This window comes from Gracilinanus agilis, chromosome 3 (genome assembly GCF_016433145.1).
Source record: "Gracilinanus agilis isolate LMUSP501 chromosome 3, AgileGrace, whole genome shotgun sequence".
Lineage (NCBI taxonomy): Eukaryota > Metazoa > Chordata > Mammalia > Didelphimorphia > Didelphidae > Gracilinanus > Gracilinanus agilis.
In genome coordinates, this window is record NC_058132.1 from 31717865 (window position 1) to 31738489 (window position 20625).

The window sequence follows — 20625 nt, forward strand, 5'->3', positions numbered from 1 at the left end:
TTTACTGCAAACATGGATCTGAATAAACTATCAATCATAGCATTGAATAAATGTTGATGCCAATCAGCTTGAAAATATAAAAGGGCACATGAAATGTCAAGTATGGGAGTAGAAAAGAATTCTGTTTAACAGTCCACAGTCTCCCAGGATCTCTCTGATAGACTGAAAGCTGATCTCAACCAAGATGACAGAAGATGATAGGGAAACCTGGGAGCCAGGTGCCAAAGTTATGAGATGGGAGGATGTCCTGGGGTCAGCAGTGACAAAAAGAAGAGGACTGCATCCATGGATACTAACTTATATGTAACAACTGCATCAAGCTTATGAGGAAGCAGGTGCTTCAAAAGTTCCCAAGGAAGAAGTTATCTTAAGGAGGGGGCTGGCCAGGTATTGATGAGAGCAGAGAGCTATTGAGATTAGGTCAGAATCTGCTTTGGCACAACATTCAGAGCCAATGTATGGTATTGAGAAGACTGGCAGGTGGTGTGAGGGACATCTTTTCTGGCAGCTCTCTCAGTCCATGACAGTCCAAACCTTCACTCAATTCCAATTTTCCTTATCCCTGAACACACTATGAGGAAACCAAAGCTGTACATCAGAGAAGTGAAATACACCAAAGACATAGGAATGAGATTATTAGCAAGCCCTAGCTCAGAATAAAAAGAAAAACACTCACCTGTGTGTCCAGCCAGCTCACGACTAACACGCACATTTCCTTCACGAGTTTTCAGATTGTAAATGGAGCAGATGTTGTCAAGCCCACCACAGGCCACATAGTTGCCAGAAGGTGCATATGCACAGGTCATGACCCAAGATGAGCGCAGAGGAATGGCGTGAACCTTGGTAGAACAGGGACAGATTTTATTTAATATTAGAAATTAGCAGAAAAGAAATATGTATGTCTGCACATCACAAGGATCAAAATTATCTTGTAAATAATCTGCACACACAGCCAAATTAAACAAATGATTTGATTCAAATTTCACTGTGGTCTATATGTTAGCAGAGAAGCCAGTTTGGATCTAGAGTTCTACAAAAAACCAAGCTAAAGTTCAACAGCATGCCCTTGATTATGACTGTACTGAAGAACATGTTTTCTTTTGGCTTATCAACATGATGCTCAATATCACCTGAACAATGGATTTCAGGAATAGTGAATGTTACCAAAATGAGTAACTTACACTGCATTGAATTTTGTTTTCAGATTTAATGTTGGATTAGACTAAATAAAAGCCTTTAAAACCTCTGATAGCACAGCTCGCTAATTTTATGACATCTTAAAAGAACCATAAACTTCAACTTTGTGTTAAAATTTGAGAGTTGATGTAGTCCTTTTGTCCCTGGCATTCAGCATTTTTTCAGAATAAAAATGGTCTATTTAAATACTAAATTGAGAATTGTATTGTTTGGTCTCTATGTTCTGAATATAAAGCAGATGATCTCAGATTGTATTCAAATTAGTATTCTGTACTTGGAAGTGCCTAATCTGAATAGCCATAGAGAAAAGTGTGACTTCTGCCTGCCTCTGTAAAGAAACAGGGCTCAGAGCCGCTCTTCCATTTTCTTTGGCCAGAACAGCTCCAGAAAGGCATGCTTCTGGGTCTAATGTAGCACTGGGCCACACATGCAGGAGTGCCCACGCAGCTAAAAGCAGATGTTTAGACCTAATAGCAGTTCAAGGGCCAATGACACTACCACTGGCCCAAGTGTCCTCGACACTATCCAAAGAGAAGACGTAATCTGCACAGAGGGTTCAAGAGTAAATTGTTCAGGCTACTTTGAATATTGAGCCACTTTCTCTCACCTTGTTTGTGGTGTAGCTATCCCAAATGATGAGTTTGCCATCTTGGGAGGCACTAACTAGAAGCCTGGAGGAAAAACACAAAGTAAACGCACATGAGCACCAAGAGCAGTTCATTCTTACTTCACCAGAACAGTCTACACATTTACTGGAACGTTTTAATCATGGAAACCTTTATGAATTACACAAATCATCTAATCAAAGCATAGAAAGATCTTAAGAATTCAGTCATTCTGTCCTCCAATGCAATGTAGTTTGGTTTTTTTCTTTTAAACATTTTTATCAACATCTTTTGATTGTTGACTGCTGACGACCTTATCTTACCACTTCCTTCCCCCTTCCAAGAATTACTTTCCATGTTAGGCTTTTTTTCTTTGGAGAGGGTAAAGAAGGAAGAGAGATATCTGATCAGGGTAGGTAGCCTCAAGAAGAGTTTTTGGAATACTATATTGTAAATCAATCATATTACCACCAAGTAGTGTTTGCAGTGGCATGGAAAAAGTTTGTGAGGGAAAGGAAAGATGTGGAAATTGTCATAATTTAGTCAGAATGGACAAAGCTCTGAACATCTCTAATATGTTTTTGTGCCCTTGGGAAACAGTGTTCTTGTTGAAAGATATATTTTATATCGCAAGACATTAAAAATAATTACTTTTTAAAGATAGAAATCATTTTCCTTTAAGAGGTCTGTGCCAGTCTTGGGGAAAATGAAGGCAAATAAACAGCATCAGTGGAACTATGAAATGGTCTAATCATTTTGGAAAGCAATTTGGAATTACATGAAGAGTGAGTTAAAATGTCTGAGGTGCCACATCTTGGCATATAAGGTCAGAAAATAAAAGTCTCCTAATATATCAAAACATATTCATAGCATTACTTTTTGTGCTAGCATATGACTGGAAACAAAGTCAGCATCTATCACCTGGGCAAAAACTATACAAACTGTGGTACGTGATGAAAACAAAGAATTCCAAGAAGCCTGGGAAGGGCTATGAGTTGAGGCAGAACCAGAGGTCTGAAATGGAAGGGCCTCAAGGTCATCTAGTTAACCCCTTCTCCCTTCCCATTTTCAGGAGGAAACTTGAGGCCTGGGGACAGCCAGTGACCTGCCCATGCAGTAAGCTTACAGTTAAAGGAAGCAGGAGAGGCAGGTAGGACTTGAATCTCAATCTCTGACCACAGACCCAGGGTTCTTTCCACTGTAATATACCTGCTTCTCTAGAAAATGACATACATAGTGACTACAATGTAGATGGAAAGAACAGGAAAACTGAAATCCAACTCTGTTGTCCTTAATGACCAAGCCTGGCCATGGAGAAGCCTCAAGAAAATACACTGTTTTCCTTTTGTCACAAGAGCTGGAGAGTTATGGGAATGTGGAATACTGGATAAACTCTTGGACATTGTTAATGTATTGGATCAATTTTCTAGAACTAAATTTTCCTTCTTTTTAAAACTTTGTTACAAGCAATGGCTTGCTGGGGAGAGGAGGAATCAAGGATATAACCAGAAATGAATGTGATCTGAAGTCAAAAGGCATCAATATTGGATGAAAAAAAAAAAAAAAAAGACCCATGGCATGCTACACAGTTGGCCAAATGTATTAGAATCAATTCTGACTAGTTCATTTCTTCTCAAAGGGTTATGAGAGAGTGCTTTGTGAACAACCATGTACATCTGAATTACTATTACTAAGAATTGCTGGGGTCAGTCATCTTCTGAGAACCAGTAAACTAGATATCAACTAAAATTCATTAAAGTTTTGAGACCTATATACATACTTCCAAGGCCACAGGCAACAGAAAATCCCTTGTGCTTAATTTTCTGTCCCATCCTGACACAGTTAAAGACTAGATACAAAAGGAGTAAGCTTTCAGGCTTCCAAATTTCTCCTGACTATAAGATCTTTCTGAGAATGATTTTAATCATGCTTTTTTCCTCCCTCTGGGTAATTGGGCTAATTACCAATGTGACTTTCTTGATGAACAGTTCAGTTATACAGTTTTGGGATTTATATGTTGAAAGATTGTCGTATCCTTGCTGAGCAATGAATTTTGAACAGAAATTGTCATTTATTTAAAAACTGGAAAGGAGGTTAGCTTTTTAAAAAAGTATATTAGACAAAACCCTTTACATCAATGTAATCTAATCCAAAAGAGTTCACTGCTATTTCATTATTCTTTCTTTACAAACAAACAAACAACAACAACAAAATCACTTTATCATCTGGCTTAGAATCAATATTAAGTTTTAGTTCCAAGGGAAAACAGCGATAAGGGGCTAACTTTCCCAGGGACACATATCTGAGAAGCGTCTTGAGGGCAAATTTGGAATCCAGAATCTCTTGTCTCTCTATTCACTGAGTTACTTAACTGCCTCTACTTCATTATTCTTTCAAAAACCCTGGATCTTTTAAGGAATATTGAAATGGATTCGATCTCAGGTTTATTTTTAGAGTACTTATCTGAAGATGACCACAAGATTTTAGCAAACAAGTTTTTATAATTTAAGTCAGAACACCTATTTGTCTACCTGCAAGCTGACTTTAGTAGATGCTTGCCATAAGGAGCAGGGGAAAAAATCTTATGAATAACCTTAAACCAAATCTAAACATTACTAGTACCTTTTTGTGCAAGCTGAAATGAGCTAGTCACTAGAGCATCTAAGTTTTAAATTCCTTTTCATAGTTGTTTGGTAGTGGCCATATGTCAATGCTACAGTATTTGGAAAGATCAGATCTTAAGATAAACGGAATAAGACAGTGACCCTTGCATCTCAATGCAACAAGATAAAACCAAGGCTCTAGTTTTCAAAGTTTCATTAGAGACTGTACACTGTTATTAGTTCACTGAATGACAAAATTTCAGAGTTAGAAGGGATCCTAGTGGTTATCAAGTCTAACTTGAAAAAGAAGTCCACGCCACCGTACCATGTTGCTCTAGCCTTAGCTTGAGAGACTCCTAGGAGAGTGGAACATCCACTCCCTTGGAGAGCCTCAATTATTAGGAAGTTGCACCTGTTCTAATTGGTCTTTTTGCAGTTTTTCCTCACTACTCTTGGTTATGCTTGAGGTCCTTGGTTACTCCCCCCAGCCCCCCCCATACTACAATGGCTGTGTAACTGTCTCATCTCCCTCCCTTCCTTCCCATCTCCCCCGCCTCCACTCAGCTGCCAAAAGGATTTTCCTTGAGGTCTGACCATCACACCTCCTACTCAATAAATTCCAGTGGCTCCCTATTGCCTCTGGGATAAAATATAAACTGTTTAGCATTTAAACAGTTTCATAACCTGACCTCAACCAGCTTCACTGGATACTCTTCTCCCTCTTGCACTCACTGATCTAGTCAAACTGGCCTTTTCAGTTTTCAGCCAATACTCACTTTCTCTATCTCTGCCTCATAAAATAATCATTGCAAGAGCTAATATTTAGATGGTACTGGGTATTGTGCAAGGTACTTTATAAATATTATCTCATTTCATCTTCACAACAATGCTATTTTTATTCCCATTTTGCAGTTGAGGAAACTGAGGCAAACACAGGCGAACTGCCTTATCATGGGGTAACACAGCTGGTGAGCATCTGAGGCCAGATATGAACTCATGTCTTCGTGACTCCAAGCCTGGTGCTCTGTGGCACCCCCTCAACTGCCCCAGACCCCTACTTTTTTGAGATGTAGCTCAAACACCACCTTCATCTACTTTTTATTTATTCTTTTTGTAAATGTCCTCTCCTCTATTAGAATGTAAGCTCCTTGAGGAGACTACCTGGCTTTTTTTTTTTTTACTGGTACGCTGGGCAGTTGGTACTTGGCCTAGCAGGGCTGAAGAAGGGCTGGGTGAATTGTTTGCACCATTGCACACGAACTTCTCCTTCTAGTCCCTGTCTTCTCTCTCTTTTCCTTGTAAGGATACACATGTCCAGTTGTTCCAGTTCTCTTCATGGAGCTTGAAGCCCTTCCCTATTAGCTATTATGCTAATGAGACAAAGTACATGTCTCTACCAAATACATTTTTACAAAAATATCACAAACATCTCTGTCTAGGCATAATGCTGTCACTTTGCTCTTTTAAAATATATCATATCCTGTGGCATGATGAGAATTAAGATGACCCAGAGAGAGAAAATCAGCTCCTTTTCCTGCAATCAGGAAGGCTATCTTTTGCCTACTAAAAAGAAACACCCTTAATACCTACTGACTGTCTTTAGAGGGGGGCAGGATTCTAATTGGTTTATTCTTCTTGAAGGTGAGAGAAGATGACCCTGTTCATTTCAAAGCCGGAAACGATGCCTGAGAGGTATTTAAGAAAGAAGCTTTTCAGGGTTTCAGTTTCCTCCTCTATGAAATAACAAGTCTGTATGACCTCCAAGCTACCTTTCAAATCTGAATTCATGATCCTTTATGCTATGACCAATTTTAATGGGCATTACAAAAAAAGAAACAAACAAATATCTCATTGATCCAGACTTTAGTTTATCTGGCAGCCCTATCATGAGCATAACAAACAGTTAGGAAGCAAGTAATAAAAGCTTATCAGGTAAAACTGATGTCTAAGTTCCTTTACTTACTAATTGGAGAACTTTCTCAGTGCCCATTTATTCTTAATTTACACACAATTCTATAAAAGCTTGGTTATTTGACAGAGAATATTAACTTGTACTTTCCTTCCTCTGTGAGATAAATATTATTACACCCATTCAATAGATGAGAAAACGGAAGCTCTGAAAATTATGTGATTTATCCACAATCACAATGGCTGAAGCAGAATTTGAACCTAGGTCTCCTAAATTGAAGTCCAGTGTTCCTATTCACTGCCCATCACAAGCTTTGGGTCTTACTATCCCTCTGCTCCAGTTAGGACTTGCTTTCCTTCCTATAAATTCTATAACTGCTTTAAGGTTCAGCTCAATACCATTTACTCCATTTTACTTCCCTCTCTTCCCCGACTACTCCAAACCACTTTGATCTCTTCCTTCTCTTAATAGCATCTATTGACTATAACGCTATCTTTGGCATTTGAATACGGTATACTAGATACCCTAGACCAGAAGGTTCTTGAAGAAACTGTGTTTATTTTATTCCCCTACCCCCCACCCTGACTCACCACCGACGTTTAGTTATTTTTTAGTTATGACTCTTTGTGATCCCAGTTAGAACTTTCTTGGCAAAGATCCTGGAGTGGTTTGCTAAATTTCCTTCTCCAGCTCATTTTACAGATCAGGAAATGGAGGCAAACAGGATGAATGAAGTGACTTGCCCAGAGTTACACAGCTAGTAAGTGCCTGAGGCCAGATTTGAACTTTATCATTGTGTCAACTACCTATCCCATCCAGAGAAATAAAGAATGAGACACTAGGCTAGGAGGAAAAATTATTCAAAAGGCTGACATAAGTATCTCAAAAAAATTCACCTGCCCTGGTCTGTTTAGTTTAAGGACCAAAGAATACTGAATGTTTCATTCTGTATTTGAGACTATTCTAGCTCAAGGGGTTCTTAACCTGGGATCCATGGATAGATTTCAGGGAGTCAATGAACTCAGAGGGGAAAAAAAAATCACATTTTATTATTAGTTTCCGTTGTAATCCTATTTTATTGTTCATTTTCATTTATACCGAGATGGGATCCCATAGCTTCATCAGACTGCCAAAGGGGTCTCATGACACAAAAAGGTTAAAAAAAAACCCTGGTCTAACTTCCAATTTTCTATTTCTGATCTTACCTTGACTCAGATGCATTGCTATGCTATGCTATCCCATGAACCAGTCTGACAACTTTTGGTGGATGACCCTATTTTCATTCCATTTATGCAAGATTTTGAAAATGCCAAGGATAATTCTTGCCCAAGTCATGCTGCCAGACAAGAAAGGTTATACTTAAAGGGAATATATTAAAATAAAATCTAAAATATAAACATTCCCCTTGATTTCAAAGCATTATTATAAAAGACATAAATGTGACTTCTATGCAATCCCCATACATCCTAAATGATTTTCCTAAAAACATTTCATCATTCTTAGATATTAACTGTTTTGAAATCCCAAGGACAAAAATGAAGATTATCAATACATTAAAACTTTGCTTATCAAGAACCCATTGGACTTGTTCTGGAAAGAGGAGATGCCACTGTAGCACCACTTAGGATGGAAACTTTTCTTGCTATGATGCCTGTCCTTTTTTAAAAAAATAACTCTACTCAACAGAATTTAACTTTCTTAGTGAATATCACTATGAATATTAATTTTTAAAACTACCAGAGGAACATGCTAGGACTCAATTATCTTACAGAGCTCACTCTTGGATAATGATAGAATAACATTTTATTATAGATGAGAAGTTTAGATAGACTCGTGAGTAGCAGATCTATAAGAAGGGATGGGAAATCAAGATGTTTCAGGGCAAACTTCCTAAACCTCTTGGTTTGACATTAAGAATATTTATACTGAGAATACAAATCTGGATGGATTTGTAAAAATTCATAAGGGTTACAAACCATAATTGCAATCCTTAGGATTTTGAAATAATAGCAGAATTATGATGTAAATGTGCTAAAGTTAATTTTTGATATCCCGAAGGTAGGTGAATAGACCAAATCCCTTTCAAAGTCCTTGTTATCATTAAGGGTTCAATTAGTATGTAGGCAATAAAGCATGTTGCATAAAAATGGAAGCAAATAGCAAATATTAAGATTATCTAAGGCAGTGATTCCTAAAGTGGGTGCTGCAGTGATCCAGAGGAGCAGTGATGGTCACAGGTGCATTTATCTTTCCTATTAATTGCTATTAAAATTAAAAAAAAATTAATTTCCAGGGGTGCTAAATAATAATTTTTTCTGGAAAGGGGGTAGGCCAAAAAAGTTTGGGAACCACTGCTCTAAGGAAAGATTTGACACAGCTAAACAATGAGACAGATCAATGTAGAACATATACACTGATACACCGGGGGCAAGGACCACAAAACCCAGTGGAATGTTAAAAGGACAGTGTAAACCTTAGAACCAATTTGGTGGAAAGGTAGTAGAAAGAGGCTTCAAGAAGCCTCTAAAGAGAGGAAGGGAAGGGTGGGGAAGAGAAGAGAATTTATTAATTTCCTGTTATGTGCTCAGCATTGTGTCAAAAACTTTTCAAATATTATCTCATCTGATCCTCACAACTACCCTGGGAGTTTAAACTGAGGCAAATAGATTAAATGACCTGTCCAGAGTCATACAACTAAATGTTTGAGGCTCAATCTTCCTGACTCCAGGCCTAACTCTTCTCCTAGCCCAGTGATGGGCAAACTACAGCCTGTGGGCCAGATGTGGCCCCCTGAAATGTTCTATCTGGCTCGGGAAATTATTCCTAATCTGACGAATACAATGAGTAGGATACAATACAATGAAACTTTGAAAGAGTTGCCTTAGAAACAGACTCACTGATGAGTATTTCCTTTCCTTTGGCCCCCATCACTGTCCTACCCTAATACTAAGTAACTGCAAAGAGGCCTGACAGATTTGGATGGAAAGCTTCTCTGAACTATAGATGAGAACCTGAAAGAAAGATCTGGGGACAAAAAGATTAATGAATGGGTCAGTGTAGGGTAAATGGCAGATAAAAAATGCTAAATGTTGGCCTTTAAAAGATGGAAGGTAGTTGAAATTTATGTATGTAATATATAATGTATTAATGAAATTTCCATCTGACAGGAAGAAAAAGATAAAAAGATAAATGAACATGGAACATTATTTAATATGGAAAAGGCTCCGAAGTCAATGGAGAGAACAGTGTGGATGGTGGGGAAAGAGTCAAGGGATACAGGGAAGGAAGAAAGACAATCTTCTGAGAGGGTTTAGAGAGGAAACAATGAATGGGATAAAAGGAAGAAGATAATAAATTCATTGAGTAAAAGGGCAGGGGTCTCTTTGTGCTCACCCATATAATCCAAGTGTTCTCTCTATACCATCTGACAAGAAGCTATTCCTAGGTTGAAGAAGGCTACAAAGTGAGAAATCATCTCAAGTATTCTGTCCCTAACTTTTGAGATCACGACCTTCTTCAAAACTAGCTCAGGTTACTTTTATAGAAAAAGAATAAGGAAAATAAACAAAAAACCTCTGACCTTCTATCTTAGAATTAATATTAAGAATCATTATCAAGGCATTAGAACAGTGGCAACTGAGAGCTGGGAAACTAGAGTTAAGTGACTTGCCCAGGGTCACATAGCCGGGAAGTGTCTGAAGTCACAGTTGAAATTAGGACTTCCTGTCTTCAGGCCTGGTTTTCCATCCACTGAGCCATATGACTGCCCTCAATTTATTTTCCAAGTGAGAATTCAAGTTGAAAAGCACTTATTAAGTGCCTAAGGTCTATGCTAAGCACAAAGAAAGGCAAAAAATAGTTCTGACTTTCAAGGAAAGTCCAATGGGGAGACAACATGCCAATAAGTATGTATAAATAAGATACATACAGGGTAAGCTAGCACAGAGAAGGAATTAGGAAAGGCTTCTTGTAGAAGATGGGTTTTTAGCTGGGACTTAAAGGAAGTTAGGGAAACTAGAAAGCAGAATAACCAACAAGGAGGTCAGTATCACTGGATCTTTTTTTTTTTTTTTTAATTTTTTTTTTTAAAACCCTTGTACTTCGGTGTATTGTCTCATAGGTGGAAGAGTGGTAAGGGTGGGCAATGGGGGTCAAGTGACTTGCCCAGGGTCACACAGCTGGGAAGTGGCTGAGGCTGTGTTTGAACCCAGGACCTCCTGTCTCTAGGCCTGACTCTCACTCCACTGAGCTACCCAGCTGCCCCCCCACTGAGCTACCCAGCTGCCCCTGTATCACTGGATCTTAAGGGTTTGTGGAAGAGGTAAGGTTTAAGTATGGAAAGGAAGTAGCCAGCTTATAAGGAGCTTTAAAAGTCAAAGAGAAGACTTTTATTTGGTCCTGGAGGGAATAACTAAGAGGGAGTGAAATGATCAGACCTGCCCTTTTAGGAAGTTAGATCTGGCAGGTGAGAGGAAGAAGGGCTGGAGAGAGGAAAGACTTGAGGCATGGAGGTCTACCAGTAGCTAGGCTAATGGTCTAGATGGGCAATGATGAGAGCCGGCACCAGGGTAATGACAGAGGAAGGAAGGGGGAATATGAGAATGATGTGAAGATAGAATCAATGGGAAAGGGAATTCATTGGATATGGTGGGGAGTGAGGGATAGGAGCAGGGAGGAAGTTAGAGTGTGAAGAACGGAAAATGACAAAAACCTCATTCTTTCACCTAAAAAAGATGCTCAGATCAGTCACACATACCTGGAATCAGTGCCCCAATGCATTGCATAAATTTTAGCCAAATGCCCCCTCAGTGTTCTTCTAGTACGCATTTGGATTCGACCCACAGGATCAATGTTGGCTGTGATCTACGAAAGAAAATTGTTATAAATTATGATTTGGAAAGTATATGAACTTTCTTGTTTTTCTCTTCCAATACCCAATTGCAACTTGACTCTATTAATAGTACCCCTGTTGTCCTAGGCACATAATGGTCCCTTAATAAATGCTTATTGACTGAAGACTGTTCCACAGGCTCAATTCTTAGCCTTGGCTTTCACTGATCTCCCTCTTCTCCTTCAGTTCTGGGAGTCACTGAGTCCTATTAAATCTGCCTTTGAATCCTTGCAATCATTTCAGTTGTTTCCTCTACCCTCTTTAGGTCCTCCTTACTGGATTCTGGTGCAGTGTTTAATGTGAAGCTCCCTATTCTCTAATTCTACCTACTATCAGAATTAACTTCAAAGACCCCTTTCATAATTTTCCTCCTTGCTCCTAAACCTTTAACAGTTCTCTTTTACCAAAATGAATTTAAACTTATCTCTCTGAACTCCAAAGCCCTTTATATTAAGTCCCTCTCCCTGTCTCACTCAAACCATCTAGAATAAATATTCCAGGCTCTCTTTGTTTAACTCTTGGCTGCTAAGTCTTGTCAAGTCTACCTTCATAAGATTCCTTGCTTCCAATCCACTCCTCCCCGCCCCAACCCTGCCTTGTTTCTACTTACCCACACACTAGTTCAGTTCCTGATAATCTCACCAGAAATACTGTTAATAGCTTCCAAACTAGTCTCCTCACTTCTAGGCTTTCCATACTCTTATGAATCCTTCACCTCACTCAAAAAATAAGGCTGACTGTATCAACCCTCTGCCAAAAAAACCCAAACCCCAAACCCAATGACTCCTTACTACTCTGAGGTTAAAATATAGAGTTCTCAGTTTGGCTGACTTCCTCTACAATCTAGCTCCAATCTATTGTTCCATTTTTATTTCAAATTATTTCTCCAAGCATACTACATTTTGGCCAGAATGGACAACTAGCTATTTCCAGAACCAATATTCCACCTTCTGCCTATGTGCTCTTCCCTACCTGAGATTATATTCTTTCCTCACCTGTTTCTCAGAATGGAGAGTGAGATCACTTCCTCCCAAAGCCTACTTGAATTCTGGTCCAATTGCTAGCGCTCTTTCTCTTCTAAAACTAACTACCATTCACTTATCTATGTTAATGTTGTGACAGTTTCATCTGTGCATGTAGCCCAGAGGTGGACCCTAGTAAATATGTGTTGGCTAAGAGTAGGGAGCTTGTAGTGATTATCTCTGAATTCCTAGAAGGTAGCAGTATCTCCGCACTGTGTAAATAAAATTAGCTCTAGTCCATTCTATAGTCAAAACTCTACCTACCTGAGATGAGGTCATTCCCACCTCCCTTAGTGGGGAGGGGAGACGAGTTACCCACGTGACAATAAATAACAAATCAAGAACAAGGGTCTGCCCTTTGGGCAGTCCAAATCAAAGTAGAGGCTGCCATTTGTCCACTTGAATTAGAGGTGGACCCACGGGAAGTGACGAAAGACACGATCTCTTTAAGTATGTTGGTTACTTCCTGTGGAGGCAGTTCCCGCCTTGAACTTGGTGCTGAAGGACCTCTCTTGAGACTTCAGGCAGCTTCTACTCTGCATTGTCACGTGGGTAAGTTAGGCTGACTTCCTTGGCCTACCTAGACCGATTCCAAACTCTGCCTTAAATAGGCACTAGCCTATCTGGTTGCTAAGCCTTGAGGCTTGCAGCTTCATTTATTTAGCCTTTTAACCTTCTCTCTCTGTCCAGGCCTTTGTAGGCCTGGACTAGCCTCTCCTTTTTTCTTTATTCCTACACCTTTACCTTCCTGATTGTAAAATAAAGTCTTAACCTGATGCTGACTTAGGTCTGATTTAATTACGGAATCAACCTGAATTGTTGATTCCTGGTGGCCACACTTTAAATACATATCTATAAAATACCTAAATTTCTCTCTTACAGCACACAGTAGGTGCATCAATAGGAATGCATTTGCCCTTTCTATTAGACCTCTGCTGCCTTTTACAGAATTCTCAAGGCCATCTCCTTTCTCTGAATTATAGTTGAATTTACACCTTGCACCAGAAACTGAATACACTGTATCTTATCACTCTATAAAGTTTACTGGCTCTTAGAGGTTAGTCTTTCCCCTCAATTAGACTGTAAGCTTCTAGAAAGCAAACACCTCAACCCTCTTGTACATGTACTCATACAAAAGGCTCCTTTTAGGATTGAGCACAGAATGAGCTCAAACACATATACTGGCTCTATTTATCAGCACTATCTCAGCACAGTTTACTACCATGTAGGAGGAAAAAAAAGTACAGTTGATAGTTTTAGTTAGTCTCTATAATGTGGATCTGTTATCTTTTCCTACTTTTCAATTTTATTTAAAAGAATTCCTGCACAGCAATAAGACAATTTAAAATCTATTGGCTACACACTAGGGAATCACGAATATAATTTCCCCCTCATATTTTAGATGAGTTCTTTGGGCCTTAGATAGATATTTATAAGGTTTAGGCTTTGAAAATATCTACTGACTGCTACAACTATTAGTTATTTCTACAACAGGAGATTGCTTTTCATAAATTATTTTTATAAGAATGAAAGCTTGATAAGGCTGAAATGGAGAACATTTAATTTTAAAGCTTTATTATTGCCTTTTATTTTAGATAGATATGCCTCCCCCCTCTTTGTAACAAAGAATATTTCAGCAAAGCCAAATAACAGCCCCAAACATGGAAAGCAATATAGAATTCTGTCACGAAAGACAAGTCTTAACGCTTTCAAGTATACAATAGTAACTTTAACTGGACTTATTAGCAGAATTTTTAAGGGACTTGTATTTAAAAACTAACTGGGAATAATATACAATTACTGCTAATTATAAACACATACATACATACATATAAATGGTACTTCTAAAAAACAGAATTTTTTTCTTAAAATAGTTTAAATTTAAACTCAAAGTGGCTTAAAGTCTCAAGTTGTACTGCTTGAAATAGAAGAGGCATTGAATACTTCAATCAACAAGCATTTCTAAAATTTTTACCCTGTGTTAGACACTAGGAGTAAAACTACAAAAAACTACAAAATTTGTCCAATAAATATTCTGCTCGTGTGTTACACAAATGTCTTTTTTCCCATGATTAATATAATGGCAAATTTCTTTTCTGAGGTGAAGTAGCACAAATTCTAAGCTAATAAGATTTTAATTTAGAAGTTAGAAGCCTATTCTTTATAATAAATTGCAATTTTTTTTTAAACCTTTACCTTCTGTCTTGGAGTCAATACTGTGTATTGACTCCAAGGCAGAAGAGTGGTAAGGGTAGGCAATGGGGGTCAAGTGACTTGCCCAGGGTCACACAGCTAGGAAGTGGCTGAGGCCAGATTTGAACCCAGGACCTCCTGTCTCTAGGCCTGACTCTCAATCCACTGAGTTACCCAGCTGCCCCCTGCAATTTTTAAGTAATAAAATGATCAACATTTCTACTATTGTTAAATGGACAGCTAGCCAAAACAAAAGCATTACTACATTTTCAGTAATGTACTAAATAATTTAATGTCAGTCTAAAGTACACTGATTTCAGTACAATTTATATATCAGCCTTTATAGATAATATTTGATGGCTAGCTGTCTCCATGTAACATGACTATTTAACAAAAATGTTTGGATAACAAATCCTGCTTTCTTTTTGGACTCTGTCAAAAGAGCTTAGCTTAGTAAGCAAGAAACATATAAAGTAATATTCCAGACTCAAAAAAACTAAAGAATACCACACATTGATATAAATATGGAGCCTATTAACTGAGGATTATACATCAAAGATGTATAAAAATGAGAATTATAAAGGGGTGCTTTTCTAAATTGACCATGATTTTTAAAGTAGGTGTCATATTTCAGTTAATAGGAATAAGGCAGGCTTCTCTGAAATACCACCTCAAGAAAATGGGGAATGGCCTGAATATCATCTTAAAACAAAAATAATCCTCTTTGAAAGCTAACCTCTCACTCAATTAACAGATTCTCATTCAAAAAAAGAATCAGATGACATCCTGGAAAATATATTTTTGGATAAACCTAATAATAATAGGCCAAAAACATAACAAGTGCTATCTGAAAGAGATGCATTAATCCTCAAGTACAAAAGCAGTTTGCTCCAAAAGTTCTCCATGTAGGTAAAAGAATGTTAACTTTTAGCACAATGTATGAAAACATGGGAATTAATCTTTAATTCTTACCTGAGATAAAGTTGCATCTGCACATGCTTTTCTAGCATCCTATAAGGGGGGAAAGGGTAGGGAAGGGGATGGGAGGGCAAGGAGAGAAAAGAAAATGTGCAAGTTTAGTTTAATTTAAATCCTAGGTTCTCAAGTTAACTTCACAAAGGGCCTCTTAGTCTTTATTTCAATGAAATCTGATTTCCAACAGTTAAACTTGGCAGACACCATAGTCTAAAAGGAGGACAGGGTGCTTTTACCTTTTTAAAATGAGCACTTTTACATCTATGTCCCTAGGATCCTCAAGCCTGTGCTATGAGGTCTTTAGAGTCAGCATATTTTACGGGGGAGCAGACCAAGTAACAGGGGCACACACGGCAGAACTCGAAGTTCACTGGCATCTCAGCTGGGACGTTCCCCCCACTGAACTATTTTTACTAAAAGGCTAATACATTTAATTCAACATTGCTGTTACTATACTGCTACACACCAGCCAGCATATTGCTGTAACTGGGTGGTGGTCTCCCGCTTCACATTGGTTTAGGACTGTCGTCCATGTGAGTGGCCACCTTCCTATGCAGGCTCCAGCCTCTCTACCCCTGAATCTACTGCCATAAAGATGTGATGGCAAAGGGGGGCAGTATGGGCTGCTCTGAACATGATTAGGTTTGTTCTCAAGTGACGGACATTCAGTCTATCATTGAGCTCTGTATGGGAAGCCTTTCTGGCTTGGGAGGTGTGGCCAGAACTTGAGCTTCCCTGATAGGGTCTTCACCCTCTACTTGGCTTTTGGCTTCTCCATCCTGGAAGATTCATATCAGTCTTGTATTCAAACATTACAAGAACCCTCTGCCCCAAGGGTACAGGCCCCTTGAATATGGAGGTTGGAAGACTGTTCCCAAAGTCCTCCAATCAGGCAGTTCTTCATTTCCTACCTAGCTGTAGCCTGTTTTTGGGCTTTTCCATCAGCTTTGGGCCTGCTGCCTTCCCTGTACTGTCCCCAATCTTTCACACCTTCTCATTATATTAAACAACCCTATTATACTGGAAGCTCCTTGAGGGAAAGCTTTCTTTCTTTTTCACATTTCTATTTCCAGTCAGGGTTTAGCATTGTGTCTGGCATAGCAGGACTCTGATGAATGCTTACTGGAATTCAAACCCAACATCACAAAATAAGGCACCAGAGTAAGATTTTTTTTTTTAAAGACGCAAGTTTTCTGTAATAATTTTATCAGCAGTGAGGCTGTTCCTTTAAATAATTCTGTTTGATAAACTGCTCCAAATAAGTTCTAGCTGACATTTTGTACCTTTTAGAGCTGAGCTGAACTCTGAAAAGAACCCCAGTATTTTGATAAAATAAGAAATGGAGAATAGGAGAGTTTATTTAATATGTGAAGTATGCAGACAAACTGTGATGATTTTACACAGGGCAATTCCATTATTAAAAAATTAAAACAACCAACTTTATATATACAAAATGAGACTGCTTCAAATAGCTTCATTTCAAACAGGGAATGTAAACTAATATTTTACTATCTTTTCGAAGGTTCTACAGTACACAATTCTCAGAAAAGATATGACAAACCTAAAAATGCAGGAAGCAGTAATTTTATTGGAGCCAGGCTTTGGTAATTGTTTAAAAGAATTCCAAATTAAGGAAGCTAGGAAGATATAATATTCACTTTTAAAGCTATTTATATAAGATAGTACTGTACTTGTACAACTGGATAATATATAGATAAATGAAATATTCATGGGAATTGACTATACCGGCTAAGGGCTAAGAAAGATCTAGTTATCGGCATTTTATTCACAGAACTAGATTACAATTTGTGTTTTAAGCACTGCTAATTATATTGCTTTAAAATTTAAATTATAGAAGAATGAAAACATTTAAACCAAGAAGCTTTATGCTAGCCACTTCTTTATCCTTCTCAGCTGCACATCAATCCTAGCCCTCCTTGCCAAAATGGTAAGGCTGAACCCTGTTTGAGCTCTCTTTTAAATATGGATGGTCAGCTCTGCTCCTACTCTCCTCATGATAGAAACGAACTAGAAGTGTTCGGGACAGTGTATCTGTTGTGCTGGTCAGTTGTTGTCTCTTTCCATTTCTGCAGGCACTCACATCATGACACCTCAATACACAACTGTACTTTTACATGGGAAAGTTTTCACAATCTGCTAGGTTCTCTTTATTCTCAGTAACTGAAGATGTAACATTTTAAATTAATTTTACACTGAGATTAGTGGCAAGAGAACCAGATGAGACTGGGGAGTCAAGACACCTGATAGTCCTGGCTTTGCTGCTAACTCATTGTAAATCTGGGCTAATAACCTCTTCAGGCCCTAGTTGGATTTGATGGATAATGAAGGAGTTGAATGATGGTGATTTTTATGGTCCATTTCGCTGCGGATTCTGTGGTTCTTTCTTTTAAAGAGAGAGATTTATTTAAAATTCTAAATGGTTCTCAAGAACTTATCTGATTTTACTCACTAAAAGCTGATGTCTATTTGAGTCTAACTTTTTCTTTTGGGGAATTTGAAGACCATTTTTATGGTTTGGAAGAAAGAGAGAATTTTTCTCATGTGTACTTGGTTTGGGACTTTTATTGAATTTAGATGTCACATGTACATAAGAACTGGTAACTGTATATGGGTCTTCTATTATCCCTTCCACCTCAAAAAAGGGAAGAAATGCAAAATTTCTAGCTACAGTTTCTACAACAGACATCAGTTAGCTTTTACATAACACCTGTATCTTTTAGGAAATTTGATTTTAAAATCTCATTTTATATTTTGGTTGCTGTAAACACAACACGAAAAGGACAGAGGCAAAGCCAAACCACAATCTCTTGCTACCATGTAAGGCTTGAGTTTTCAATATAACACAATACTTACTGGTAAATGTAACATTAAAGCCAGTCATTACAGGTAAATGTTTAAGATGGCCCCAGACACCACCCAAATTTTGATGTCCATGTTTTTAATCCTAAGTATTAATGTATTTCCTGTCAATTTTACCATAAAGACATGGGTGGCAGGCAGCTGAATACTTATTGACACGAAGAGGGAAAAAACCCTTGAACACAAAGCTAATTAAATTAGGACAAGATGGTACCATTACAATTCTGCATAAAGTTCTACACTGCTAAAATACAGTGGCTGGTGCTTTATAAACTCAAATGAAATGCAGTTTAATTTGTCAGGTTAGGTAAAGTCTTTTAAAAAGATAGGGTTTTTAAAACCACATTTTTGTCAATGAACAGATCTGTGTACCTAGAAGCAAATGAATTCTTACTACTTGAAAAACAGATTTAAAACTAAATATATGACAACAGTGTGACACAAGCACAGGCCTCATCACTACAGGTTAAAACATATGAGTACATCCTTTTTGTTTTCCTTACTTTACTGAATACTTTCATTTTGAGGTTTTAATAAGCTCTTGTTTTCCAGAAGCAAGGGAATTTTTAAATCTCACCTTAGACGATAGTTATCTGCTGCTAAAATCAAAGTGGTCAAATGAATCAGATTCCTCCTTGTTCTTCTAGTATACCTTTCCCAACCTTCCTTTGCTCATTTACCATTTCTGAATATTGGGCTATAATGCTACAAAAGAACATCCCGACCAATAAAGAAGATCATTGAAGAGAACAGGGAGCTTAGTTAAGGCATCTATAGTCCAAACTCTCTCTGGAGATGAACACACTGACCTAACTGACTTGCTCCAGTCAGAACAAATGTTAAGTGACTTGTCATGAAGAAAGGAACAGAGTGGGATTGACTCTAGTTCCCTTAACTCCAAATATATCGCATGCTTTCCATTATGCCACGTTTAATTTCTTCTCACCAATGCCTTATTTTGGTGATGTAACTTACATTATGAATGCATCAGTGTAAAATGATGGTCAGTTGACAGGTGTATGGCTCAGATAAACTCAAGAGAACTGAGGGTTAGCAAACATTTTTCATTTGAGAAATCTAAGCACTATAATGTTGTTTCCTCCCTCTGTTAAGCCTTAACTTTCCTATTGCTTACCACATCATTAAGATAATAGCATTACTTGTAGTATAAATATCCCTACAAACGAAGGGAAAGGAGTGAAAAGTGAAGGAGGCCCAAGTTACGTTTTAGGCCTAATTGCTGTCTTAACTTAGCCTAACATTTTTTTTTTATGGTAGAGGCTCATGGGATATGAAATGTTACTATTTTAAGAAGGGATAATTTTCCTTAAAGGCATTAAATAAAAACTACTGTACAGGTTAAATTTGAGTTTATTTTAAAAGATTATATAGTGTTTTTGTATTTCTCACTTTATACAATAGGTAGATCCTTGGAAAGGTATGTAGAGGGGCAGCAAGATAGTACAGTAGACAGAAAGCCAGCTCTGTAGACAGGAACCTCAACTCTGGTTGAGTTAGATATTTCCTAGCTGTGTGAGCCTGGGCAAGTCACTTAATCCTCATCGGTCAACTCTTACCATTGCCCTAGAAATGATTCTTAGTATCAATTCTGAGAGAAGATAAGAGTTTTAAAAAAAAATGTTGAAATCAATTTATTTGATGTGTGATTGGAAGTGATTCCTAATTCTAGTGCTTTAATATTCTTAATCTCCCTGGCAACCTCCTTAAATAGGAAATGCCTATATGTGGAAATGCTTTAAGGAAGCATCTCTGGTTTTATCTGTTGGTTAGGTTTGAGAATCTGCATATCAGATGTTTTCAGAGCAGTATGGTTTATAAAACCAAACAATTAAAAATACTGCAGATAATTTTGCAAAGTATTCTCTAACCCTTAGACAGGTGGATCCAAATGTGGGAGAATCTGGCTGAATTTAGAATTAAAATAACAACAACAACAACAACAACAACAAAACACCTGAGGTTAAAGACTTAACAATACATTTCTTAAATGTTAAAGAAATAAGAACCAAGCTTACTCAAGATATCCAATTCACTAGAAGAGAGTCTCTGCAATGTCTTAGGCAACTATCTTAAGTCAATACCCATACCTCCTTTCTTTTTCTATGCTGAAATTTCAATCTAATACATTTAAACAATCACACAGCTTTCCCAGAAAGGATAAAAATGGCACTGATATCTGAATGACAAACAAATTGAAGAGATGTTTAGTTACATACTCTAATTTGGTTTTTCAGTTGTTCGGCCTCCTGCCGTAACTGGTCAAGCTCACTCATTTTCTGATCTTAAAGGTTTGCTTTGCAGATACCTCCAAGACTCACAGATCTGAAAT

At 37.8% G+C, this 20625-nt stretch overlaps 1 protein-coding gene across 2 annotated transcripts in view; it reads right to left on the reverse strand.

The window, feature by feature from the left end:
* GNB1 (G protein subunit beta 1) overlaps positions 1 to 20625 on the reverse strand; it is a 60369-nt gene that overhangs the window by 16425 nt on the left and 23319 nt on the right. For both annotated transcript variants that reach the window (XM_044667556.1, XM_044667555.1), the window contains 5 exons: positions 20513 to 20618; positions 15393 to 15431; positions 11071 to 11177; positions 1805 to 1868; positions 677 to 839 (listed from right to left, as the gene is read on the reverse strand). In XM_044667556.1, the coding sequence (XP_044523491.1) occupies positions 677 to 839; positions 1805 to 1868; positions 11071 to 11177; positions 15393 to 15431; positions 20513 to 20569 (430 nt within the window). In that variant the 5' untranslated portion in view covers positions 20570 to 20618. The remainder of the gene's footprint in view (positions 1 to 676; positions 840 to 1804; positions 1869 to 11070; positions 11178 to 15392; positions 15432 to 20512; positions 20619 to 20625) is intronic.